This window comes from Myxocyprinus asiaticus, chromosome 11 (assembly GCF_019703515.2).
Source record: "Myxocyprinus asiaticus isolate MX2 ecotype Aquarium Trade chromosome 11, UBuf_Myxa_2, whole genome shotgun sequence".
Classification (NCBI taxonomy): Eukaryota; Metazoa; Chordata; class Actinopteri; order Cypriniformes; family Catostomidae; genus Myxocyprinus; species Myxocyprinus asiaticus.
The window spans coordinates 15,307,216-15,331,235 of record NC_059354.1 but is presented as its reverse complement, the minus strand read 5'-3'; the positions used below and the strand labels follow the sequence as shown (position 1 = coordinate 15,331,235).

Below are 24,020 nucleotides of genomic sequence, written 5' to 3'. Positions count from 1 at the left end.
CTTTTTCTTGCCTCCTCACACTGGCCAATCATGTGATCTCGCCATTTTATTCATTAGATTTGTTTTAGCTTGTTCCTTCAACTGATCCTATTGAGGGTTCCACCTCTTTCTAAATAGCTCATCTCTGTGACATGCCAATGTTGAAATGTTCTATGAAAGGAACAGTCTCTCTCTGAAAGCCTTCTTGATGTATAACATTTCATTTTCCTAATAGAGGCAGGGCTTAATGAATGGTAAATTAAGCCTACAGGTTTACTGTGGGTTACAATCCAAGATGGGGAGTTAATTGAATAAAAGCATACTTGATAATATTGTGGTTGGAATTTGCTTAATGGACAGCATAATGATAGGAGAGCACCATTATTACATCAGTGATGGTTGGATAATCTTATGTTAACAAGTCAGCTTGATTTTGGACAGAAGACTTAGGCAAGCAGTAGGTGTAGAGGTGAATGCTGTCCCAAAGTTTGAGTTAATGGGTAGTTCTTGTGGCAGCTGCAGTTGTTCAGCCCTGCCTTGAAGTGTAAATGAAGTACGGAGTTGGAAAGCTTGTGTATGTGCTGTTATGTGAATGCCTTCATGGAGTGGTGCATGAATACGCGTTCCTGGTTGTGTTGGAATGGTCGTCAGGGAGTTTTCATCATTGTATTACTTTTAGTAGTTTGGTGTGGCATATTTTTGTCACTTGAGATTGACCAGAGCAGTTTTTCACATATCCTCAACTTAAGTTAAATGCTTCATCCCTCTCAGGGGTTTTTACATTGTGTCATCTCAAAGACAACTAGTACACAGTTTTCAGATATTTTCTATCTTCATTTTCTTCCTTTTGTAAGCCTTCTCAGGCGTTCCTCTCACATATGTGTCACTGGTGGTGGGACGTGCTTCTATTTCTAGATCTCTCAGAAGGTCTTTGTTCTGTTTGTGTTGCAGTCTTCATTCCCTGTCAGACGGAGCCTCAGAAGTACACGCCACTCTCAGCCAACATGTTCTAGCATAAGTAAAAGTTTCTGCTCCCTTTGAACTGGAAGATTGATTCTTAACTGTCCTTGATTGCAGTCCAGGTTACTCCTCCTTATTGTTGGGATGAACATTTTCATTCTGTTTTACTGGAGTACTCCGATAAATCAACTGAGTACTGAAGTTCTGAGGGGTGGTTAGTCTATGTACATAGGTCAAATTGGCGTACATCACATCTTGCTGTTTTTACAGCGCCTTGAACAGTGAATGTCATGTTTTTAAGATGCCATGTCAAATTAAATATTTATTATTAAATACAAATTTAGTAGTTCTAAACTTTTATAAACATGTCTCAAAACCCCTGGGTTATGTTCCATTTAGTTGCGCTGCAGCTCAATGTTTTTTGAACACAAGAATGTGTCCTGTTTGAACGCCCCTTAATCCTCTACAGAGTGTTGAGTGCTGTTGTTCCCCAGATTAAAAGTAACCATGTACAGTGTTCATGCAAATAGCTGTCTGTCTGATTCTGAAAATGACACCATAACCAATCACAAGGCCCCTTCTCTGCACGTTTGTGGATGTTACTTGATTTTGATTACTGTGGTTTGTTTGAAATTAGACCAAAAAATTCAAGCAAATGTGTGTTTTTATGATTTATCATTGGTGTCACTTCCGATTTCTCTGGTGCTTGTGCCAATTCCTATCATATCGTATGCTCTGCTAAGGGTTATTATCTTACTTCGAAGTCAGGAAACATCTTAGGTTAATTCTCACATCAGAAAGCCTTCATTTAGAGGTATTTCCAGGTTATTGTGTAGTGTAGCCATCCCTAGAGGAAATACCTGTTAGGTGTACTTCAGTGGTCAAGGACCCAAGAGTTGAGGAATGGTAGAAGGCAGGCCTCTTTTTTTGTCTTCTTATATGGAATTCATGATATATCCTATATTATTTCAGGCATTCAAACAGTCATGAGTCAAGCATTAGGTAAGCTTAACATAAAAATATGATTTGCAGCCATGAGTGTTCGCCATATTTCATACCTGTGACCACACGCTCCAGTGTCATGCTGGTGCTGGAGGTTGGTGGTGTTGGTGGCCGTGCTGGTGTTGACGCTGCTAGCACCGACGTGAAACTTGAGGCGTCATTACAAGGAGAAGGGGCTCTTATTAAAGAACTCTGATCACTCAAGAAATCTGAAACAGAAAGTTTGTACAATTTGCTTGTATTGCACAAATTACTGCGACACAAAACAAACTAGCAACAACAACTCAAGAACATTACTGACCATAAACAATAGCACGACCACTAGCTGTTAGCTACTAGCTCATTGTGCTGCATAAAGCAATTGTTGCATGGTGATTTTACACAATTGTAACAGTTAAATTGCCCTGGTTGTTTTAGAAGCAAGCTTTCCAGTAGCTGGTCAACTAAATAAAGTGAAGCTTTCAAGCAGAATATAGAGTTAACGCAACAAAACGTACCATCCTCCATCATGGACTCCAACAACAACTTGGCCGAGTCCAGGGCACTCTCCCTCCCATTGCTTGCCGGTCTATTGCCATAGATGCCGTCCATGTGGTTGAACCACTTCCACTGTCTTCTGTTTGAACCACTCTGGCTGTTGTGGTCCTTTATGGTTCTGTAGTCACTTTTTAGTTTTTGTAACTTTTCCCTACACTGTTGGTAGGTCCGGTGGTAGCCATGTGCGGCCAACAGCTGTGATACTTCCTGAAATACTTTTTCGTTTCGTGTCGCCCCATCCAGCTCTCATTGGATCCTCTCCTCGGCTACTAATGAGAGGAACGTCTGCACCTCGTTTACTGACCACGGCGTGGTTTTGCGAACAGCCATTTCTTTTCACAATAGAAAGTCGCATGAACAAATAATACTGCTATCACTGTTGCAACTTTAAAACTAGTGGGTTGATGTCCCTTGTTGCAAATCCAATGATGTTGGTAGTGACGGTTTTCTCTGACCAATCAGTGATCTGCAGGGTTTTGACATCACATTTAGTATCGGCTCGGCTCGCTTGGAACCTTGACCGAGGTGGTACTAAAAAAAAGTACCAGGTACCAGGTACTATCCACAGTGGAAAACCCCAAAAAAGCGAACAGAGTCGAGTCGAGCCGTAACATGCAGTGGAAAAGCCCCGTTACATATTTGTTAGTGCTGAGGCATGCTAGCGTTGTTTGTGTGCGTATATGCTCGTGTGCAAGCATGCATGCATGTGTGAAAGCTTTGCAGTTCATTTGATGGGCTCCTAGAGAATTGTGGCAGGCATCAAACGTTCTTTTGCATCTCCATGTCTTTGTTACTCTGTGGGTCATTGCTTGCCAGATTGTCTTCTCTTTCTCCTGTCAGCTCATGTCAGAATTAGTTCTTTCAGTGCATTCTTGTCTTCCCCTTCCACCTCTCCCTGTCTTGTCAGGAGGATTGAATGTGCAAATTGTAGAACCTTGCAAAGGTGTTGGGTGTTGCCCAGCCCGCTGCTCTGCAGATGTCTGCTAAAGAGGCGCCATTGGTCAGGGCCCCTCTTTAGCAATGGGAGGCCCATTGCACTCGAGTTGCTCACAGAAAGCAGGGGTTTGGAGTCTGCAAGGAGCTTCCAGGTCTCAGATCAATTTTAACACCTCACTACACTTTCTGTTTCTGAGCACACTTGCACACACGTAAAGCTTCTGATTGTGCAATTCACATAACGTTTGTAAGAACACACACACACACCAAAACAAACTTTGTAAGGTGCCGAGTCAAAAAAATTATACTATCAAAAACAGAAAAACTTGCACACTTACTGCTCCAACAGTAACTTTAATTCTAAACCATGTAATTGTTAATGTTTCAACTCATGTCGAGTCTTCTTCAGAACATTACATTAAACTTTGTGATGTCAATTTCAAACCAAACATTTCGTGGTTCCCACAGGTGCTCGCTATTTGGTGTTAGTGACTCCACCCATTCAGATCTCCCAGGGTGGATATAGACAACACAGAGACTTATATAAGCATGGTTACAATAGACATAATACGCAACAATAAACCATATATATTGTGCCTATACATATACATACATATACATACACACATGCATATACATACATATATCCGCATGTATTTATATATATATATATACACACAGGTGCATCTCAATAAATTAGAATGTCGTGGAAAAGTTCATTTATTTCAGTAATTCAACTCAAGTTGTGAAACTCGTGTATTAAATAAATTCAATGCACACAGACTGAAGTAGTTTAAGTCTTTGGTTTTTTAATTGTGATGATTTTGGCTCACATTTAACAAAAACCCACCAATTCACTATCTCAAAAAATTAGAATATGGTGACATGCCAATCAGCTAATCAACTCAAAACACCTGCAAAGGTTTCCTGAGCCTTCAAAATGGTCTCTCAGTTTGGTTCACTAGGCTACACAATCATGGGGAAGACTGCTGATCTGACAGCTGTCCAGAAGACAATCACTGACACCCTTCACAAGGAGGGTAAGCCACAAACATTCATTGCCAAAGAAGCTGGCTGTTCACAGAGTGCTGTATCCAAGCATGTTAACAGAAAGTTGAGTGGAAGGAAAAAGTGTGGAAGAAAAAGATGCACAACCATCCGAGAGAACCGCAGCCTTATGAGGATTGTCAAGCAAAATCGATTCAAGAATTTGGGTGAACTTCACAAGGAATGGACTGAGGCTGGGGTCAAGGCATCAAGAGCCACCACACAAAGACATGTCAAGGAATTTGGCTACAGTTGTCGTATTCCTCTTGTTAAGCCACTCCTGAACCACAGACAACGTCAGAGGCGTCTTACCTGGGCTAAGGAGAAGAAGAACTGGACTGTTGCCCAGTGGTCCAAAGTCCTCTTTTCAGATGAGAGCAAGTTTTGTATTTCATTTGGAAACCAAGGTCCTAGAGTCTGGAGGAAGGGTGGAGAAGCTCATAGCCCAAGTTGCTTGAAGTCCAGTGTTAAGTTTCCACAGTCTGTGATGATTTGGGGTGCAATGTCATCTGCTGGTGTTGGTCCATTGTGTTTTTTGAAAACCAAAGTCACTGCACCCGTTTACCAAGAAATTTTGGAGCACGTCATGCTTCCTTCTGCTGACCAGCTTTTTAAAGATGCTGATTTCATTTTCCAGCAGGATTTGGCACCTGCCCACACTGCCAAAAGCACCAAAAGTTGGTTAAATGACCATGGTGTTGGTGTGCTTGACTGGCCAGCAAACTCACCAGACCTGAACCCCATAGAGAATCTATGGAGTATTGTCAAGAGGAAAATGAGAAACAAGAGACCAAAAAATGCAGATGAGCTGAAGGCCACTGTCAAAGAAACCTGGGCTTCCATACCACCTCAGCAGTGCCACAAACTGATCACCTCCATGCCACGCCGAATTGAGGCAGTAATTAAAGCAAAATGAGCCCCTACCAAGTATTGAGTACATATACAGTAAATTAACATACTTTCCAGAAGGCCAACAATTCACTAAAAATGTTTTTTTTTATTGGTCTTATGATGTATTCTAATTTTTTGAGATAGTGAATTGGTGGGTTTTTGTTAAATGTGAGCCAAAATCCTCACAATTAAAAGAACCAAAGACTTAAACTACTTCAGTCTGTGTGCATTGAATTTATTTAATACACGAGTTTCACAATTTGAGTTGAATTACTGAAATAAATGAACTTTTCCATGACATTCTAATTTATTGAGATGCACCTGTATATATATCCACATACATCCACATATACATACATGCATATAACTGGGTCTCCATATTATATTCAAATATACATTCCACTACACATATATCCACAGTTTTCCAATATAGATATCCTAATCCATTCATCAAAGATACACCAATTCAAGTTAAAAATAAAAAAATATATATTATTAATCAAGACCAAAAATCTAAAGAAAAGATCTGATGTTAAAATCCTCATTTAGAACATTTGGGGATAGTGTCTGTAAAAAATGTATCCAAAAGGTTTCCCTACAGAAAGGTTTCCCTCCTCTCCATGGGATGCTGACTCTCTCTATACCCCAGTATCTAAGCCTGGAAACTGGGTGTTTAAATTTTTGAAAGTGCATTGCCACCGGGCAATTGACAGTATAAGTGCATATATTAGTATGATGTTCTCCTATTCCAGTCTTCAAAGGTCTCCTAGTTTTGCCTACTTATCCCAAACCACATGGACATTTAAAAAAATAAATGGCATTATTCGTATTACAACTAATCACACCCTTGATGTAATTTTGTTTTACCTGTACTAGGATGATTAAAAAAATTGACATTTATGTGTAAAATTGCATTGAGCACAAGACCCACACTTAAAAATCAATTAAACCAGTCCATAAAATAAAACAATCATCAATATACCGACGCCACACTTTAATACAGTATATCGTAAAAAGTGATTTGGCCCAGAAAAAATGACCTGTTCTTCAAATAAATCAACATATAAGTTGGCAAAATTCAGAGCCATAGTTGAACCCATGGCTGTCCCGGATATTTGAAGGAAATATTCATTGCTGTACATAAAGTAATTGTATTTTCTCCAGTGATCACAAACAGTGTACACTAGGTAAGGCTTCCCATCTTTGACGTTGAAGAAAATATACTAATGCCTCAAAACACTTTGTGTGTGGTATATTAGTGTATAAGCTTTCTATATCTAAAGTGGCAAGTATATAATCTGTCTCTATAAATTCCAAGGAGTCAAGTAACAGAAGCATATCACCAGTGTCACGTGTATAAGAGGGCAATTTTTGTACACAAGGTTTTAAGAAAAAAATCCACAAATTTAGAAATATTTTCATTTAATGAACCAATCAAGGATACAATAGGTCTTCCTGGAATTGGAGGAGTTAATGATTTATGTATCTTCTATAATGTGTAAATAACATGTTTTATAGGGTGATCAATCTTCATAAAATCTAACTCTTTCTTAGTGATTTCACCATCGTCCAAACATTTATGTAACATGTCATGTATAATTTCTTTAAATTTACCAGTGGGGTCTGCAGAAATTCTTTTATAACATTTTTCAGCATTTAATTGTCTGTAAATTTCATCTTCATAATCAATTAGAGACTGTAAAACTACTGCCCCTCCTTTATCTGCAGGGCGGATCACAATATCCTTGTCTTGCTGAAGTTCAGTAATACCCTGTCTCTCTACATTAGACATATTATTCCAAACCCTGAAATCTCCAAACTTGTTTTCATGCATAGCTGAATTAATGTCCCGTTCTACCAATCTGCAGTAAGTCTCTAAAGAAGCTGGAATAAATGAGGATTTACCTCGAAAAAGAGTCTCAGTCCTCAAAGGTGGCAACACTTGGGAAGAGGGCACAATGCCTTCTATAGGTTGCAGATCTTCTGAAACAGATGGGGTTATCATTGGCCCCATCACCATTGGACTGGCCCCTGTTGGGAAGAGGAAGATACAAATAATTCTTTTAAACTGAGATTCAGGAAAAACTTTTGAAAGTCTATATTAGTCTCAAAGACTCGACATTGTGTGGCGGGAACAAACAAAAGTCCTTTTTGTAGAGTGTTGCGCCTCACATAACTTTTGAGGGATAGGTTCATTATATTTTCTTGGGATGGGCTGCATGTGTTGGGCCTCTTCTTACCTCTCCGACTGCTGCAGAGGTGGAAATCTGTTGTTGCTGTGAATATCCAAAAAACTCACTTTGCCTTTTGATGAAGTGCTGCTGTTCTCCGATGTGTAATCCAGAGATGAATAAGACATTATCAATAAGAATACAATACAGAATAAGACTGTCTATACAATGGACACTCTCTCCAAATGGTCTAAATGAGGATTTTAACATCAGATTTTTTCTTTACATTTTTGGCCTTGATTAATTTTTGACAAAAAATAAAAATAAAATTGTATTGGTGTATCTTTGATGAATGGATTAGGATATACAGTACTGTGCAAACGTTTTAGGCACTTGTGAAAAATGTTGCATAGTGAGGATGTCTTAAAAAATAATGACATAAATTGTTTTCATTTATCAATTAACATCATACAAAGTCCAGTAAACTTAAAAAAGCTAAATCAATATTCGGTGTGACCACCTTTGCCTTTAAAACAGCACCAATTCTCCTAGGTACACCTGGACACAGTTTTTCTTGGTTGTTGGCAGATAGGATCTTCCAAGCTTCTTGGAGAATTCGCCACAGTTCTTCTATCTATTTAGGCTGTCTCAATTGCTTCTGTCTCTTTATGTAATCTCAGATTGACACAATGTTCAGTGGGGGGCATTGTGGGGGCCATAACATGTGTTGCAGGGCTCCCTGTTCTTCTATTCTAATCTTTTCTATTTGCAAAAGTAATGTTTGGGAGTCTAACATTTATATTTCCTATTGACACACTAAAGCTGAAGATATAAATAACCATCTTAAGACAAATGCTTTTGTGAAACATCTTATGTGCCTAAAACTTTTGCACAGTACTGTATATATTGGAGAACTGGATATACTGTATGTGCATGTGTAGAGGGATGTATATTTGTATATAATCTGGAGACCCAGTTATATGCATGCATGTATGTATATGTGTATGTCTGTGGAGGTATATACTGTATATATATATATATGTGTGTGTGTGTGGATATACAGTGTGTATGTATATGCATGTGTGTATGTATATGAGTATTTATGTATATGTATAGGCACAGTATATATGGTTTATTGGTGCGTATTATGATGTCGATTTTAATCATATTTATACAAGTCTCTGTGTTGTCTACATCCACCCTGGGAGATCTAAATGTGTGGAGTCACTAACACCAAATAGCGAGCACCTGCGGGAACCATGAGATGTTTGGTGATTGACATCACAAAGTTTGTTGTAATGTTCTGAAGAAGGCTCGACATGAGTCGAAACGTTAACAACCACATGGTTTTGGATTAAAGTTTTTGTTGGAGCAGTGAGTATGTGTGCGAGTTTTTCTTTTTTTGTGGACTTCACATAGCCACATGGGATCAGTTGAGGAGGCAGGAACAAGAGTAGAGACAGAACTCCTGTTTTACCTGTGTGCTAATCACGCATAGCAAGACCACATGGCAGCTTATTCTGGCCAAGATCCATCCACTTAGGAAAGAATAGCCCATCTGACTGATATGTAAAATGACCAAACACAGTTTGTCTTGCCATTTAGGGGCAGGTTTATTTGAAATGGATTCTACCCCATTAACAGACTACTGTGAATAAAATTAAATGAAAAGATATTGCGGTCGTCTATGTGAATGGTTGTAAAGAACATCGAAAAAATATTAGAGATCAATATTTCTGCCCATTCAAAAGAAATAAGGACTGATTATTTCACAGACAACTCAGAAAACAAAGCAGACTATAGTATTCTGCTATTGGATATTTGGTTAATTTGCTATTAAGTGCCTTCAACTAAACTCTGAGCATCTTCCAAAGATTTAATGCCAATAACCAGGCAAACTTTGGCAAATACAGTGATAAGTTCTTGCTCACAATCACTGTAAATGCAACGTTGTTTTCATGCAGACTGGTACACCCTGACAGCCAGAAGTTGTTGCTGTCATGCAATCTGATTGGAGCTTGTGGTTCACCAGCTTGTGGTTCACCACACTTTACAATTTAGTGTGCAATATACATCAGGAGGTCAGTAAACAATCGTGTCTGTGTATTTACAGTATGAGATGCATGTTTCTGTGCTCTCACTTTTGTCTGTTTCTTAGGTTATGTATTCCTTAGTTAGATTACCAGATCGGAGTAATCCCCTCTCTCTTTAAAGCTGAGTACGAAAGTCATCAATTCCTGAGCTCTCTTTTTTATGGTTGCCACTGCACCCCCAGGACTTAAGTATTTACTTTGTTACTTGGCCTCTAGTAAAGCCTGCTGAGTCAAATTTCGTGGCATGTGCAAGTTAACCTCTATCTGCCCTGAAGTATAGGTGCTTTATTGTAGTAGGTGAAAATGTAATGCTTTAAGACATCAGGGAAATTAGGGGTGCTTGGCAGTCTGTGGCAGACCTGAGATATGCGAGGTTTCTATAATAAGTGTATTTAATTAATTTAATATTGGGTCACTGTAATAAAAAAAGAGGCTATTTAATTCATGCAACTTAAAAGCATGTTAATTTGAGATGTATTGAATGGTTGGTGAAAACATTTGCTTGGAAATGTTAGACTAATTGGTTTAAAGATTCATTGGATTAATGGTATTTCAAGACTCTAATGAATAACTTATTATTTCTGTTTTGACAGCTTCTTCCCAGATTCTCCCCTTCTTTTACTGTACTGCCTCTCTCTGTTCCTTTCAGGCCTGGGAAAAACAAAAAGGAAGGCTAGTGCCCGTGATCCCTCTCCCACACCCAGCACAGAGGCAGAGTACCCATCTAATGGAAGCGCAGGAGGAGGTGGAGGAGTTGAAAGGATCTATGACCTGAACATTCCCGCACTAGTGAAGTTCTCTTACACAGCAGAGCGGGAAGATGAACTCAGCCTCATTAAAGGGGAGAGGGTGGTCGTCATGGAGAAGTGCAGCGATGGCTGGTGGAGAGGTAGCCATGCCGGTCGTGTCGGTTGGTTCCCATCCAACTATGTCCAAGAAGAGGTGGGATTCGCAGACCATGATGGGGTCTTCAGGGACACGTTGGGTGGCTTCCGATCCTTGAGGGTGGGGCAAGGGGCTGCGATGGCAAACGGCCGGCCAGGGGGCTCAGGAAGCTCTGTTCTTCATGTAGTCCAAACTCTGTACCCCTTCAGCTCAGTTACAGAGGAAGAGCTGAACTTTGAAAAGGGTGAGACTATGGAGGTTTTGGAGAAGCCGGAGAATGACCCAGAGTGGTGGAGATGTAAAAACAGTCACGGCATAGTCGGTCTTGTGCCCAAGAACTATGTGGTGGTGCTAAGTGATGGGCCAGCAGGGAAGGGCCTAGGGTCAAGTCATGGTTCAATTCACATCAGCCACACAGGGCCCTCACATACAGGCAAATTTGCAGGAAAGGATTGGTACTATGGTAGTGTGACACGGCACCAAGCAGAGTGTGCACTTAATGAGAGAGGAATGGAGGGGGACTTTCTGATACGAGACAGCGAGTCATCAGTAAGTTTAACTGATTTTGAACATTTGCATCTGCATGCCAAATTACCACTTGCAGTAGTTCTCCTCGTAGTGACAGCATTATTTAGTAATGAAATGTATGGGAAGCCATATGGGTCAAAGTGGGAAGAAAATGCACTACCAACTGAACCACACAGCGTGGGCCAATTATCTGCACAACCCACTGGATAGCGCAGAGCGGATCTGCTTGCTGGACCTATTGAATTGATAGCATGGCACAGACCAATTTGAACAGTGCTGCATAAACTTGCACAATCTTGAATTCTAACCAGAATTTGTCTTCACGTAGTGCTGTATATGCCTCTAATTTGTGGCTTTAACCTACACCACAAATGCACCGGCTCACAAAACTGTTATTAGTGTTCTGCTCACCCTGATACACACTATACTTTTTTGTTGCTTTGTGCTCTTGTAAGCATGGATTGAACAGAAACATTGATTAAGAAGAAAAAATTTAAATTGCACTTTTCGTCAACAATATTGCGGATCCTTAATATTGAGCTGGGGTCTTCAACAGAGTGTCCGCCAATTGTTGTTTGATCACAAACTAAATTTAGTGGTAAAAAATAAAAATAAACTTTAAACAATTACAATATTAACTTCAACCAAAGTTAAAATTAAGAAGCTACTTCAGCTAAGAACATCAGCTAAATGTTGTCCCTCCCACAAGTAAAATAAAAATGTGATGTACAAGTTAATGTACATAAATAATTATTATTTTAACAGATTTGCAAGGTAAGCATCAAAAGTATGTAAATGCATTAATAAGGTACTATACTGTATGCATGTTACTGCCAGACTTAATCACTCAACACTTAATTTGATACAAAATGTAACAGGGGGTGTCTGCTCAGTCTCTATCCACTAAGGGGTCTTTGGCCTTAAAAACATTGAAGACCCCTGATATCAAGAATCAGACCAAGGATTAGTTCAGTTGATATTTGTAATGTCGGGAAAGAGGGAAGTCGCATAAATGATAAATTAACATAAAATAATTAAAAGATCTTTTCCTTAAATTAGCTCAATTTCGTAAGTGGACAAGCACTTGTGTTTCATATTGGATCAAGCTCTATTGATCTTATCCCGGCTGTGTTGCCAGGACTTGTTGTCCTTATTTTAGATGAGTAAATGCTGCCATCTGATGTTTAGACATGGAAAGCAACAGCATGACACTCTTCTACCAATGTGACTCAATGTCTCTCTTTTTTTTTTTTTCAGCCTAGTGATTTCTCAATTTCTCTGAAGGCAGTGGGAAAGAACAAGCACTTCAAGGTGCAGCTGCAGGATGGAGTGTATTGCATTGGTCAACGGCGTTTTAGCAGTATAAATGAGCTGGTCGAGCACTACAAGAAAGCGCCCATCTTCACGAGTGAGCAAGGAGACAAACTCTACCTGGTCAAGCCTCTCGCCTGAAATCAGCATTTGTTCAACAGACATTACCTCTCTCCTCTATACCTCTGTTTTGTCTCCCCTATCCATTTCCTCTTTTTCTGCATACTCCGCCTGTCTCTTTATTGGGGCTCCACTGAAACCTTGAGTGACGGAGAAGATGGAAGCTCCTTTTCCGAGAACTTCAAGGATTCTTGAATGTTTTAGAGACTGTTGCCTCCAGTCTTATAGAGAGCAGTAGCAACTTATCGCTCTTTTAAACAGAAATATATTACTGGCTACCTGATACCTGTATGTCCTGTTTTTTAAAAAGCAATTTATAGCCACTTTTTGAGGTTTTGTTACAGGATATAATGCCATCTTCACTAAGCAACATCTGTAGCTCTCTCTTGGCTTATGTCGAACAGTTCTTTGGCTCTTCCTGTTGCTGGTAAAACAGTGTTAATCAATCACCTTAATCCACATTATACTGTATACATTTTTACCTTTTTCTGCCCACAAAAAGAGCCCAAACGGCAAGTGATCCACTTTTAGAGGATGGTCATATTTGTAACTCTTGTACTGAGTTAGTAGTGGAGAATGGAGTCATGTGCATGTCTTAATCTTGATCCATTAGAGAAAGAGACCATGTGGAGAATGAGTGTGATTTAGCTCCCAGCAGATGGGATGTCTCCATTCAGAGAGTTTGACTCAAGGCCACGCAACTTCTCCATGTACGTCCACACTTCATATGCCTAATACATAACATGATCTGAATCTGGTTTCAAACTTATAGATCAGATGACTTTATCAGGGTTCACCCTGAAATAAAGCTGTGCTCTCCCATCCTATGAGACTTTATACAGACTGTTTTGCATGTAGAAGTCCGCCCAGCATTTATGGAGACACTGTTTGGACTTCTTTGCTCTCACATTGTGAACATATACAGCTTTCCAGGTATTTCTCTTGGATCCTAGTCAATTCAGGGTTTCTTCAGAATCAGGGTGCTTCATAAAGGGAGATGAATGCCTCAGAATAGAGGGGAGCAAATAGAGGGATAGTAGCTTTTAAGAAAAAGTATTTTCTGTAGCCCAGGAGAGAGTTTGAATGTTTGTCCGTTCAACCAGATGTGCCACCCACTTCCTGTTCTGCTACTATTGATGTCTTATTGCACCTCACCAAAATGCATATTCTCTGCTCACAGTAACACACATGTGAACACTAATTCAAGTGTATAAAAGCAAAAATATGATTTAATTTCTTAACTTTTGTCATATTACTCTATTTGCCAATAAGAGCGTTGGTCAAGGGGTTTTCAGCTTTTTTTTTTTTTTTTAAGTTTGTCTGAATGTTATTGAGCAATGTTATTTAATTCCTCTTTCCACTGTGTACACACACACATATATATATATTAAAAGAAGATATGGCGCATATATGAATCGTTTTGATCCAGCATTATAGTACAGTATTGAAAACAGTGTGGTGAGAATTTAAATATTTTGTTCAATAAAGGTTTTTCAGAATAACTAAAAAAAAAAACCTTCAGCGCTGTTTGCCTTTCTAATTTTTCCAACAAAAGGGCTAAACACTAAGAGCTTTTTTTTTTTCGTGCCAGAAAAAAATGTTAATGCATTTATTTTATTTTTTTATTTTTTTATGATAAAACAGATATTTTCGGTCCTGGAAGCTGAACAGTCAATAGCCATGCTTTGTTTATGATAAAGCACAGCTATGACTTCTTCACCAAGTTTCTTTGTAGATGAGCATTATTTTTGTTGCAAAGCAATGTTCTGTTTACTGTCAGGGACTACAGTGCTGTGAATAAAGTATTTGTCCCCATTCTGATTTCTTCTGTTTTTGTATATATTTCAACAATTCAAACAAAATCTAACATAAAACAAAGGCAGTCTGAGTAAACACAAAATAAAGTATAGAAATGATAATGTTATTTATTGAAGCAAAAAAGTTATCCAATTCCAACTGGGCCTGTGTAAAAAGTATTTGCCCCTTAGTTACTAAATCCCCAAATCTATGAAACTGCATTCATAATGGGGTTCAGCTGGACTAGACACGCCCAGGCCTGATTAATGCCAGACCTGTTCAATCAAATAAACACCTAAATATAACTTTTTCAGCAGCATGAATTTAGCTAAAAGGTCTTACCCAGTAGCACACTATGCCAAAGTCAAAAGAAATTCCAGAAATGATGAGGAAAAAGGTGATTGAAATACATCAGTCTTGGAAGGGTTACAAAGCTATTTCAAAGGCTCTGGGACTCCAAAGAACCACAGTGAGAGCCATCATCTCTAAATGGAGAACACTTGGCACAGTACTGAACCTTCCCAGAAGTGGCTGACCTTCCAGAATTCCTCACAAAAAAGCTAAGGGCAACATCCAAGGAACTGCAGGCCTCTCTCGCATCAATAAAGGTCACTGTTCATGACTCCACTATCAGAAAGACACTGGCCAAAAATGCCATTCATGGAAGAGTTGCAAGGCGACAACCACTGCTAAAACAGAAGAACATTAAGGCTCGTCTGAATTTTGCCAAAACACCTTGATTGATGATCCTCAAAACTTTTGGGAGAATGCTCTCTGGACTGATGAGTCAAAAGTGGAACTGTTTGGGTGATGGGTCCTGTTACATCTGGCGTGAATCAAACACAGAATTCCACACAAAAAAAACATCATACCTACGGTCAAGCATGGTGGAGGTAGTGTGATGGTGTGGGGATGCCTTGCTGCTTCAGGGCCAGGGTGACTTGCAATAATAGAGGGAAACATGAATTCTGCTCTCTACCAGAAAATCCTACAGGAGAACATCTGGTCATCAGTCTGTGAGTTGAAGCTCAAGTACAACTGGATTATGCAGAAAGACAATGGTCCAAAGCATAGGAGTAAGTCCACCTCTGAATGGCTCAAAAGAAGCTAAATTAAAGTTTTGGAGTGGCCTAGTCAAAGTCCTAACTTGAACCCAATTGAGATGCTGTGGCAGGACCTTAAACGGGCAGTTCATGCTCAAAAACCCTCCAATGTGGCTGAAAGAGATCAGTTCTGCAAAGAAGAGTGGGCAAAAATTCCACCACAGCATTGTGAAAGACTGATTCAAGTTATCGGAAGCGTTTGGCTGCAGTTGTTGCTGCTAAAGGTGGCACAACCAGCTATTAAGTTTAAGGGGGCAGTATGTTTTTCACATGGGTGTTGGATAACTTTTTTCCTTTAATAAAATATATATATTTTTGAAAACTGTATTTTTTGGTTTACTCAGGTTGCCTTTGTTTTATGTTATATCTTGTTTGAAGATCTAAAACAATTTAATATGAAAAATGCACAAAAATAGAAGAAATCAGGAAGGGGGCACTTTTTTTTTCACAGCACAGTATATTTTAGTGTAAAGATATGATTTTTTTTTTATGATTTTACTTTTGAAATATTACTTCAATTAACATTTGCGTCCTTTAGTATTTTTATTTTGCGTTAACCGATTATTCTTATTGCGTACCTTATTGCTTTATTAAATGTTATTTTTTTGTTACAAAAAGCTATAATATAACTCCATGTATAAATTAATAAACACACTGGAACACTTAGGAATACAAACAACAGGCACACTCCACAAATACAGTTTAGTTTTGTGTCCTATAACTTTTTTTTTTTTTTTTTAAAGCATTAAGTAAAAAAAAATCCCATGTTTTTTGGTTGTTAGATCTATAAGACATGTTATCTAGCATACGATTAACCTAGCACTAAAAGTAATGTAGATAGCTTTAAATTCATCAAATGTCTGTATCCTCCTCTTTAAAATTGTGATTTTTCACCTGTCCCACCTCAGAGGTCTTGACCTTGATCCTCAACTGTATTCAACAAATAAAAACATAAAACAATGTCATAATTTTGACATTATCTAACGATTGATATTTAATTGATGAGTGGTGAATGATTTCCACCTGTGCTTAACACCTGTCTTGAGTTGCAGTGAGGAGTGACGGGGGTTTTTAAGGAGAGGAGACAGCCCAGCTGACATGCTTTGTGTGTGTTGGCTGCTGCCGTCATTATTATTTATATTAAAAATCTTGAATTATTTGAGTGTGAGCTGTACCGTTGCACATCGAAGCGAACGTGTTTGCATTGAATAAAAGAGACTTTCTGTTTTGGAATCGCCGTCTCACGCTTCCTCAATCCCTGGAACTCAGGATCTTGCTACAAGCTGTTTCTCACAATTCTGTGTGCAACCCTGTGACAAAAAAAAAAAACCAAAAACATACATTCTTTTAACACCCAAGAAGTAACATAATTTGGACCCTTCAGAAAGAAGGGAGGACAAATAAATAAGCCTAATTTCATTGTTCTCAATTTTTACAAATATTGTTAACTTTATTCAGTAAACCAACATTTTATCCCAAAATTATTACTGTTGTTGTTGTTTTATTCATTTTAATAATTTGTACAATATTTTTCTATTTAATTTGAATGTTTATTTAATGTTTAGTGCTAGAAAAAAAAAAAAAAGAAAAGAAAACAGATATCAGTACAGGTTTCAAGCAAATTAAACATGTCCCAACTTTTCTTCACAATTTTACTCAAAATATTTAGTTTGACTTCCTGATTGACAATCAGCATTTTCTGAAGATTAAGCACCTCCTACTGACCACTTGTTAAAAGAAAAAAATTGCTAATCCATTTTTACTATTTTAAGCCCCTATTTTCTACTTTTCAACCCATTCTACAATACCTGAGACTTTTAATACTCATAAATTATTCTTGCAATTTAGATATTCTCGATAATTCTCATGCATGTTAGCTAGCAAAATAACGTTACCATGGTGACATTTAAATCAGAAATTTTAAACAATGTTCAATGTATCACAAAAATCCAATTGTTTTCATGTGCATATAAACACATGTACATGAACAACAGAGGCAAGGTGGAGTGAAAACAGTCTGAGAGGGTAAGTGAAGTTTCTGTCAACTCAAGTTTCCGCCAAGTGGCCCCAGACTCAATAGATTGGTGTGTAAATAGCTCAATGGCTGTGTCTTGTTTCGAAGGCTGCGCACTAGGTAGGATGCATCCTTTGAAGGCTGCAGTATACTGAGTGTCCTCTATGGCATTAAATGGTGGACAAAACAGCGCAAGCGCATAAACAGCGCGCAAGTGAATTACAACAGTGTGAGCACCGTGACAAAGCTTGCACGTAAAATGTAAACCTGCAGAACTTGCAAATCCCCCCCCCAAAAAAATATGATTGTGCACACAAATTAACAAGTCGCGAGCAGAAATAACAAAGCCGTGAGTCCTGACAGGTCCCACGCGCATCTGAACACACGCGCGAGTTCTTTTCTGCACATGCGTGCGCAGATCTGAACACGTGCAGCTGAAATCTTTACGCACACGAGTCGGTTTTGACCCAAACCTTCCTGTTAACAAATGCTATTGGCTTCTGGCAAATCGCAGCATCTCTGAAAATTTCTTTTTTTATTTTCAGAACATGAAAGAAGATATTTTGAAGAATGTTGGTAACCAGACAGTTTCGGTTGCCACTGATTTCCATTGTATGAAAAATACAGTGAAAGTCAATGGGAACCTGTTTGGTTACCAACATTCTTCAAAATATCTTCTTTCATGTTCCACAGAAGAATTAAGTCATACAGGTTTGGAACAACATGAGGATGAGTGAATGATAATATTGATGATATATGATTGAATAAATGATTGAATGATGATATATCCAAAAGAAGTCTCATCTACATAATATAAAAGTCACATGGTTCAGTTGAAGGGTTAGTTCACCCAAAAATGAAAATTCTCTCATAATTTACTCACCCTCAAGACATCCTAGGGGTATATGACTTTCTTCTTTCAGCCAAACACAATCTGAGTTATATTAAAAAATATCCTGGCTCTTCCAAGCTTTATAATGGGAGTGAATGGTACCTTAGATTTTGAAGCCCAAAAAAGCGCAACTTTATAAACTTTGTTGCCCAGCCCTATTTGTTTGAAGCGCGAGAGGCGTCTGCTCTCACCTAAGCTACCGGAAGCCAGTTATTATAGTTTATAAAGTTATAAATATGGATATTTTTCTTACAAAAGCACATCACTTCACTTCAGAAAGTCTTTATTAACCTCCTTGAGCCGTATGGATTACTTTTATGATGGATGGATGCACTTTTTTGGGCTTCAAAATCTAAGGTACCATTCACTCCCATTATAAAGCATGGAAGAGCCAGGATATTTTTTTTATATAACTCCAATTGTGTTTGGCTGAAAGAAGAAAGTCATATACACCTAGGATGGCTTGAGGGTGATTAAATTATGGGATCATTTTCATTTTTGGGTGAACTAACCCTTTAAGTAGCTGCTATTGCACCTGTCTTATGTTTTAACCTCTAATTTCCTTTTTTATCCCATGTATGCTCTCAGTGTATTTGTTTTTCTCTACTTCTCTGATATAGAGGTAGATTGTGTTTTTCTCTTTGCCCTCATTCAACGTTCCTAATTCTGTAACGTATTCCTAATTTCCTTCATTACAGAGTCAGAGCAGACCAGGGGGTGGAGAATGTGGAAATAGCAAAGTTCATGTTTTCAGTCCGTGGAACTGACCATGGGAGCTTTATGTCTGGAAAAAGTGTTCATAACCAGAGGTGCACCATATCACTTTAACATATAATGTAATGATGAACAAAAAAAATCTCAAATGAAAATCATTTTTTCTTTCTTTGACCACTTCACTTTAGTTTTTTTACCACTGTTCTCACATTCATGGGACTGAACATCTATGGCGTGATGTAAGGGTCTGTGTCACCTCTAAGTACTGTGATACACTACAAAGCCTGGAAAGAGATCACCTACTTGATTTGTCCTCTGCCAAGGTCATTTTCTGTGTCCACTTTATATTTCTACCTAAACTAAAGGCAGACTTGGGATTTTTGCAGTAGGCTGGAACCACCATCCACTCAAAACAGAGGGAAATTTGAGCCCAGAGCAGAAGTGGCACATTGGATTGCTGCAGACACAGATTGATCAGCCAGAGAATCTTGAGGTTGTTCTCCTGTTCATTGACATAAATGTTTTTCATTTATAAATGAAGTGCAATGGCCTATGTCTCCTTTTAATTTATTTGTTCTCTTATTCTATTTTGCTGCAAAATAGGATATCCAAGAGTCAGAAATTGATTGGGAAGTAGCAGCAGACCATGACAGAGAAAATGTGGATGGTGCAGTATTGGTCCCTGAGTTTGAGTGTCCCTTGAATGAGAAGGAACTGGCAGAACTTAACTCTCTCATACACCAGAGTGATCTAGAGTGATCTTCCTTGCTGAATATGGGAGCCAGGGCAAGCTCTAGGAATTCTGCATCAACCTAAAGAGTTGAGGAGAGAAACTTGTATTGTATTAACAAGTGATACATCAAAAGACTATATCTTACACAATGGTTCAACATTTAAAAAACTTTTTCAAGTGTCCAGGTACAAAGAGCTGCAGGCAGGTCTCACTGTGTTGTGCCAGCAAGTCCTGGAAACCATACAACTTCAGTCCATTGGAAAGATATTTTTGCAGTGTTTCGTAAGCAGAACAATCCAAAAACACGTTAAATAACAGTACAACCCACTGAAGAGATGTATGTCTATCCCTCACAGCCTCGCTTTCATTCCCGTTAAAAATCAAAGATGGCGCTGCTTTGAATAAGAAAGCTGCTTCTCCAATGCACAAAAAAATCTTACAGCTACTATATGTATAAACATGTATGAAGTTGGAAAGAAAACTTACCTCTTTACGGTCTGTCATCCCGTTCCCAACACATCCCGGATCCCGCTTTCTGTTTTGAGTGTCTTCGTTCGGAGAGGGCCAACAACAGCCAATCGCAACAGGAGGACATCATTAACGTCATACAAGCAGCCAATCAAAATAAGATTTTCAGAGAAGCTGCGATTTACCAGCAGCCAATAGCATTTGTTAACAGGAAGGTTTGGGCCCCGCCCCTGAGTGTCAAAACCGCCTCGTGTGCGTAAACATTTCAGCTGCGCATGTGTTCAGATCTGCGCGCGCGTGGGACCTGTCAGGACTCACGGCTTTGTTATTTCTGCTCGCGACATGTTAATTTGTGTGCACAATCATATTTTTTTGTGCTCGAGTTTGGGATTTGCAAGTTCTGCAGGTTTTCATTTTACGTGCGAGCTTTGTCACGGTGCTTACACTGTTTGCGCTGTTTTGTCCACCATTTAACGCCATAGTCCTCCTTTAAACAAGTCTTGTTTAAACGAGACGGCCTTCGTAGGACAAACGGAAACAGAAAGTAACATTGTTGCTATGACAGCACGCCACTCATTAACAAGCACGAGCGGTATATTTTAGGAGAGTTATAATGATGTAGCGAGAAAAGAAAATAGATTTTACAGGTGTACTTTTAGTATATAATACTTTATTTTAATCATATATTACTATATTATATACTCCCATCTACTGAGGTACTTCAACATTGGAATTAACATTACTTGCATCTGAACGTCATATTTTCGGGCAAATTGGCGTCATTTTTTTAGACAAATTATGTTAATTTCCGTTGAAGCAAAGAATTGTGGGTTGTGAGTGCCCACCAGGCCCGGCTTCTGACAGCTATGCTAGGGTGGGCTGGGGGATATCATAGGTGGGCATTTGGGATGGGGGAGGGGTTACACAGACTACTAATTTAATGTCTTAAATGGCGTAACATGCCGTAATTGTCAAGATCATAAGACCCAATATAACTATTTTACACTTTTTCCCCATATTAAAAAATATATTGAAATAAACTGATAAACATTGTATATAATCATACACACTTACTTAGTTTTATCATTTTAACCACTAATAGTTCTAAAGATAACTAATATTGGCATTATAGTCATTCATTTTCTGTTATAGCATAATTTCATGTACAGCTGCTTTGAAACAGCGGCTGTTGTGAAAAGCGCCATAAAAATAAATTTTACTTGACTCATAAGATTTAAGTAATGGAGGTAGTATACTACCTCCATTAAGAAACAAAAATAAAGCAATACACTTTTAGATTAAATTAGAGTCCCCACAAATGCAAGGATGGAGTGGAGAGAAATAATATCGAGGAAAATAAGGATGGAGTGAAAGGAAATATATTAGATGGAGAGATCAATAACATATAAGATTAAGATCCTAAAATTTGACACAGGTGGGAACTGCTTAAAGAAGTAATTATATAATATTAAATGATGACAATTCTTTCTGTTTGACAGAAATGTAATAAGCAATGATACTGCCCTACAAAGGCAAAACGCAAAATTGAGTTCTGACTGAAACAGGTCTCTTATGATCTGTCCAGTGACAGACGAGTTTGTCTCATGTGCTGAAATTAAGAGTAACATTGTGTGAAAATGCAGTAACAACAAAATCTACATCAGAATAATTCAAGCCATTTTTCTCCGTTTCAGTGTTAGTTAATGAGTATGGCCTTTGTAGGATAGCAAAGGGTATTGATATTTTTTTTACCAGTGAAACTATGTGTAAAGTAATTTAGGGAACACAGGAATTTGGATGGATGGATGGAAAGTAATGCCATGTAAGCACCAAAGGTTATTTTCATGGCAAAAATAGAGTAGTTTAAAAAGCAATGACAAACAATAAACAAAAAAAAACTATCACAGCACTGTAAAAAGATGTATAAGAGATGTAAGACGTGTGGAGACAGAATCTCTCATCGACACCGAATAAACAACAGGGAAAACAGAAGCACACGTCCCGCAACAGTGCGGTGCGGGACAAGTTTTGATTGCTGAGTGCAGGTGCGGGCGGGATGATGTGTGCGCGGAAACGGGAGAAAGAAATGACCCGCGTGACTCCCGCAAAATATAAATCTATTTAAAAAATAAAATAGATTTATTTCATGTATTTAAGGTACAGAGTGTTATTTGTGCTTCATGCAGCGGAAAGTCCCTTAATGCTATGGATGTTTTTTTTTCAGAATGGGAATTGGAATAAAAATAGCCTATGATACCAGAGCGGGACAGAACCTTACGGGAGTGGGACTGAAATATTCGCGCACTACCTGCGGGCTTTTGCGGGCGGGAGCAGGATAAAATGTGAAAGTTGCAGGCGGGAGCTGGACAAAATATATATAAAAAATAAAAAATAAATAAAAAAATAAAAACTGCGGGAGAGGGACAGAATCTCTCGGGAGCGGGTCTGAAAAATTCATCCCGCATAGACCTCTACTTTATAATTAATATCCAATATTTCACGAACACCTGCAGCGCGATTTTGGGTAGCTGATGTGGATGGAGAGGAAGATATTTGATAAGAGAGAGCCTGTGATACATTAAAAGCAGCCACATGGTCACAGCACACTGAGACAGCACCAGGCTTCTTTATGGGCATTAAAAACCTATACATTACACAAAAATTATGTCTTATTTCCGTTCTCGCTCGCGTAAAGTCTCGGACTCTCTAGTTTGCAGCAGCCGCTTCTTGAGCGTGTCGTTGCTTTCAGCCAATGACAAAAATAGAAAAACACTACACATTTCTGGTGCTGTTTTGTGATTGGTCGGGCAGTCTACAGCCCACCCTCAATGTTTGCAACGCACAGCCCGCCCCCATTGCTTTTAACCAATGCACAAATTGGAAATATATATATTTATTTATTTAAAACCGTGTTTCCCAAATGTTTGATTGGGTGGGCAAGACTCACGTTTGGGGTGGGCTCAGCCCACCCCTGCCCATGCCTACACCCGGCCCCGGTGCCCACGAAGGATACGCCTCATGCATCCTCCAAATTCCAGTGAAAGAAGGTCGCATACGGAGTGTCCTACTCTCTTTTCTGAAACGAGACAGCCTCGATGACGACGTATGCTGCCGACAAATGCGACCTCCGGAGGACGCAGCCTTCCAAACAAGACACAGCCTTTGATTTCCATGGTTAATTTTTCACGGACAGTGATGACGTGTTTCCGCCAATCTCGCCATTTTTAAAAATAATAATATATATACTGTATATATATATATATATATATATATATATATATATATATATATAGAGAGAGAGAGAGAGAGAGAGAGAGAGAGAGAGAGAGAGAGAGAGAGAGAGAGAGAGAGAGAGAGAGTAAATTTAAAACATTATGCTTTGTGTTATATTACCCTGGAATAAGTAAAAAAAAAAAAAAAAAATGAATTATCACAGCTGCGAGGGGGTTTCTGAGTGCCATGTCTGCAGTTTACCAGTGGATGTCACTATCAGAGCAGAACAGTGCACAGAGGAGAAACCCACACCTTATCAGATTGAATTACTGTAGATGCGTCTGCATGCTTTTTTTTTATTTTTGTTTTTTTTATTACAAAGTTCATTAAAACTGTAATGGACGATGGTTTTACTGTTAAATCGTTCTCAGCATCTTTTATGATGTTATTGCCACACTTAAATGTCTTCTGATGTGGCTTGTTGTCCTTAGTGAATTGTCAGTGCGTGCCAATTATGAAAATGGGTGGACGTTTATTTGACGTCACATGTCGTGTTGTAATCAGCTGCTCAATGTTATTTTTTATTTCTTAATTTTTTCGCTAATAAAACACTGACGTTTGGAATC

General features: G+C 38.7%; 1 protein-coding gene across 1 annotated transcript in view; it reads left to right on the top strand.

The window, feature by feature from the left end:
- Positions 1-16,818, top strand: part of LOC127448597 (cytoplasmic protein NCK2-like) — a 111,294-nt gene extending 94,476 nt beyond the window's left edge. The window contains exons 3-4 of the mRNA XM_051711263.1: positions 10,266-11,050; positions 12,287-16,818. Of these exons, the coding sequence (XP_051567223.1) occupies positions 10,266-11,050; positions 12,287-12,481 (980 nt within the window). The 3' untranslated portion in view covers positions 12,482-16,818. The remainder of the gene's footprint in view (positions 1-10,265; positions 11,051-12,286) is intronic.
- Positions 16,819-24,020: the final 7,202 nt, after the last annotated feature.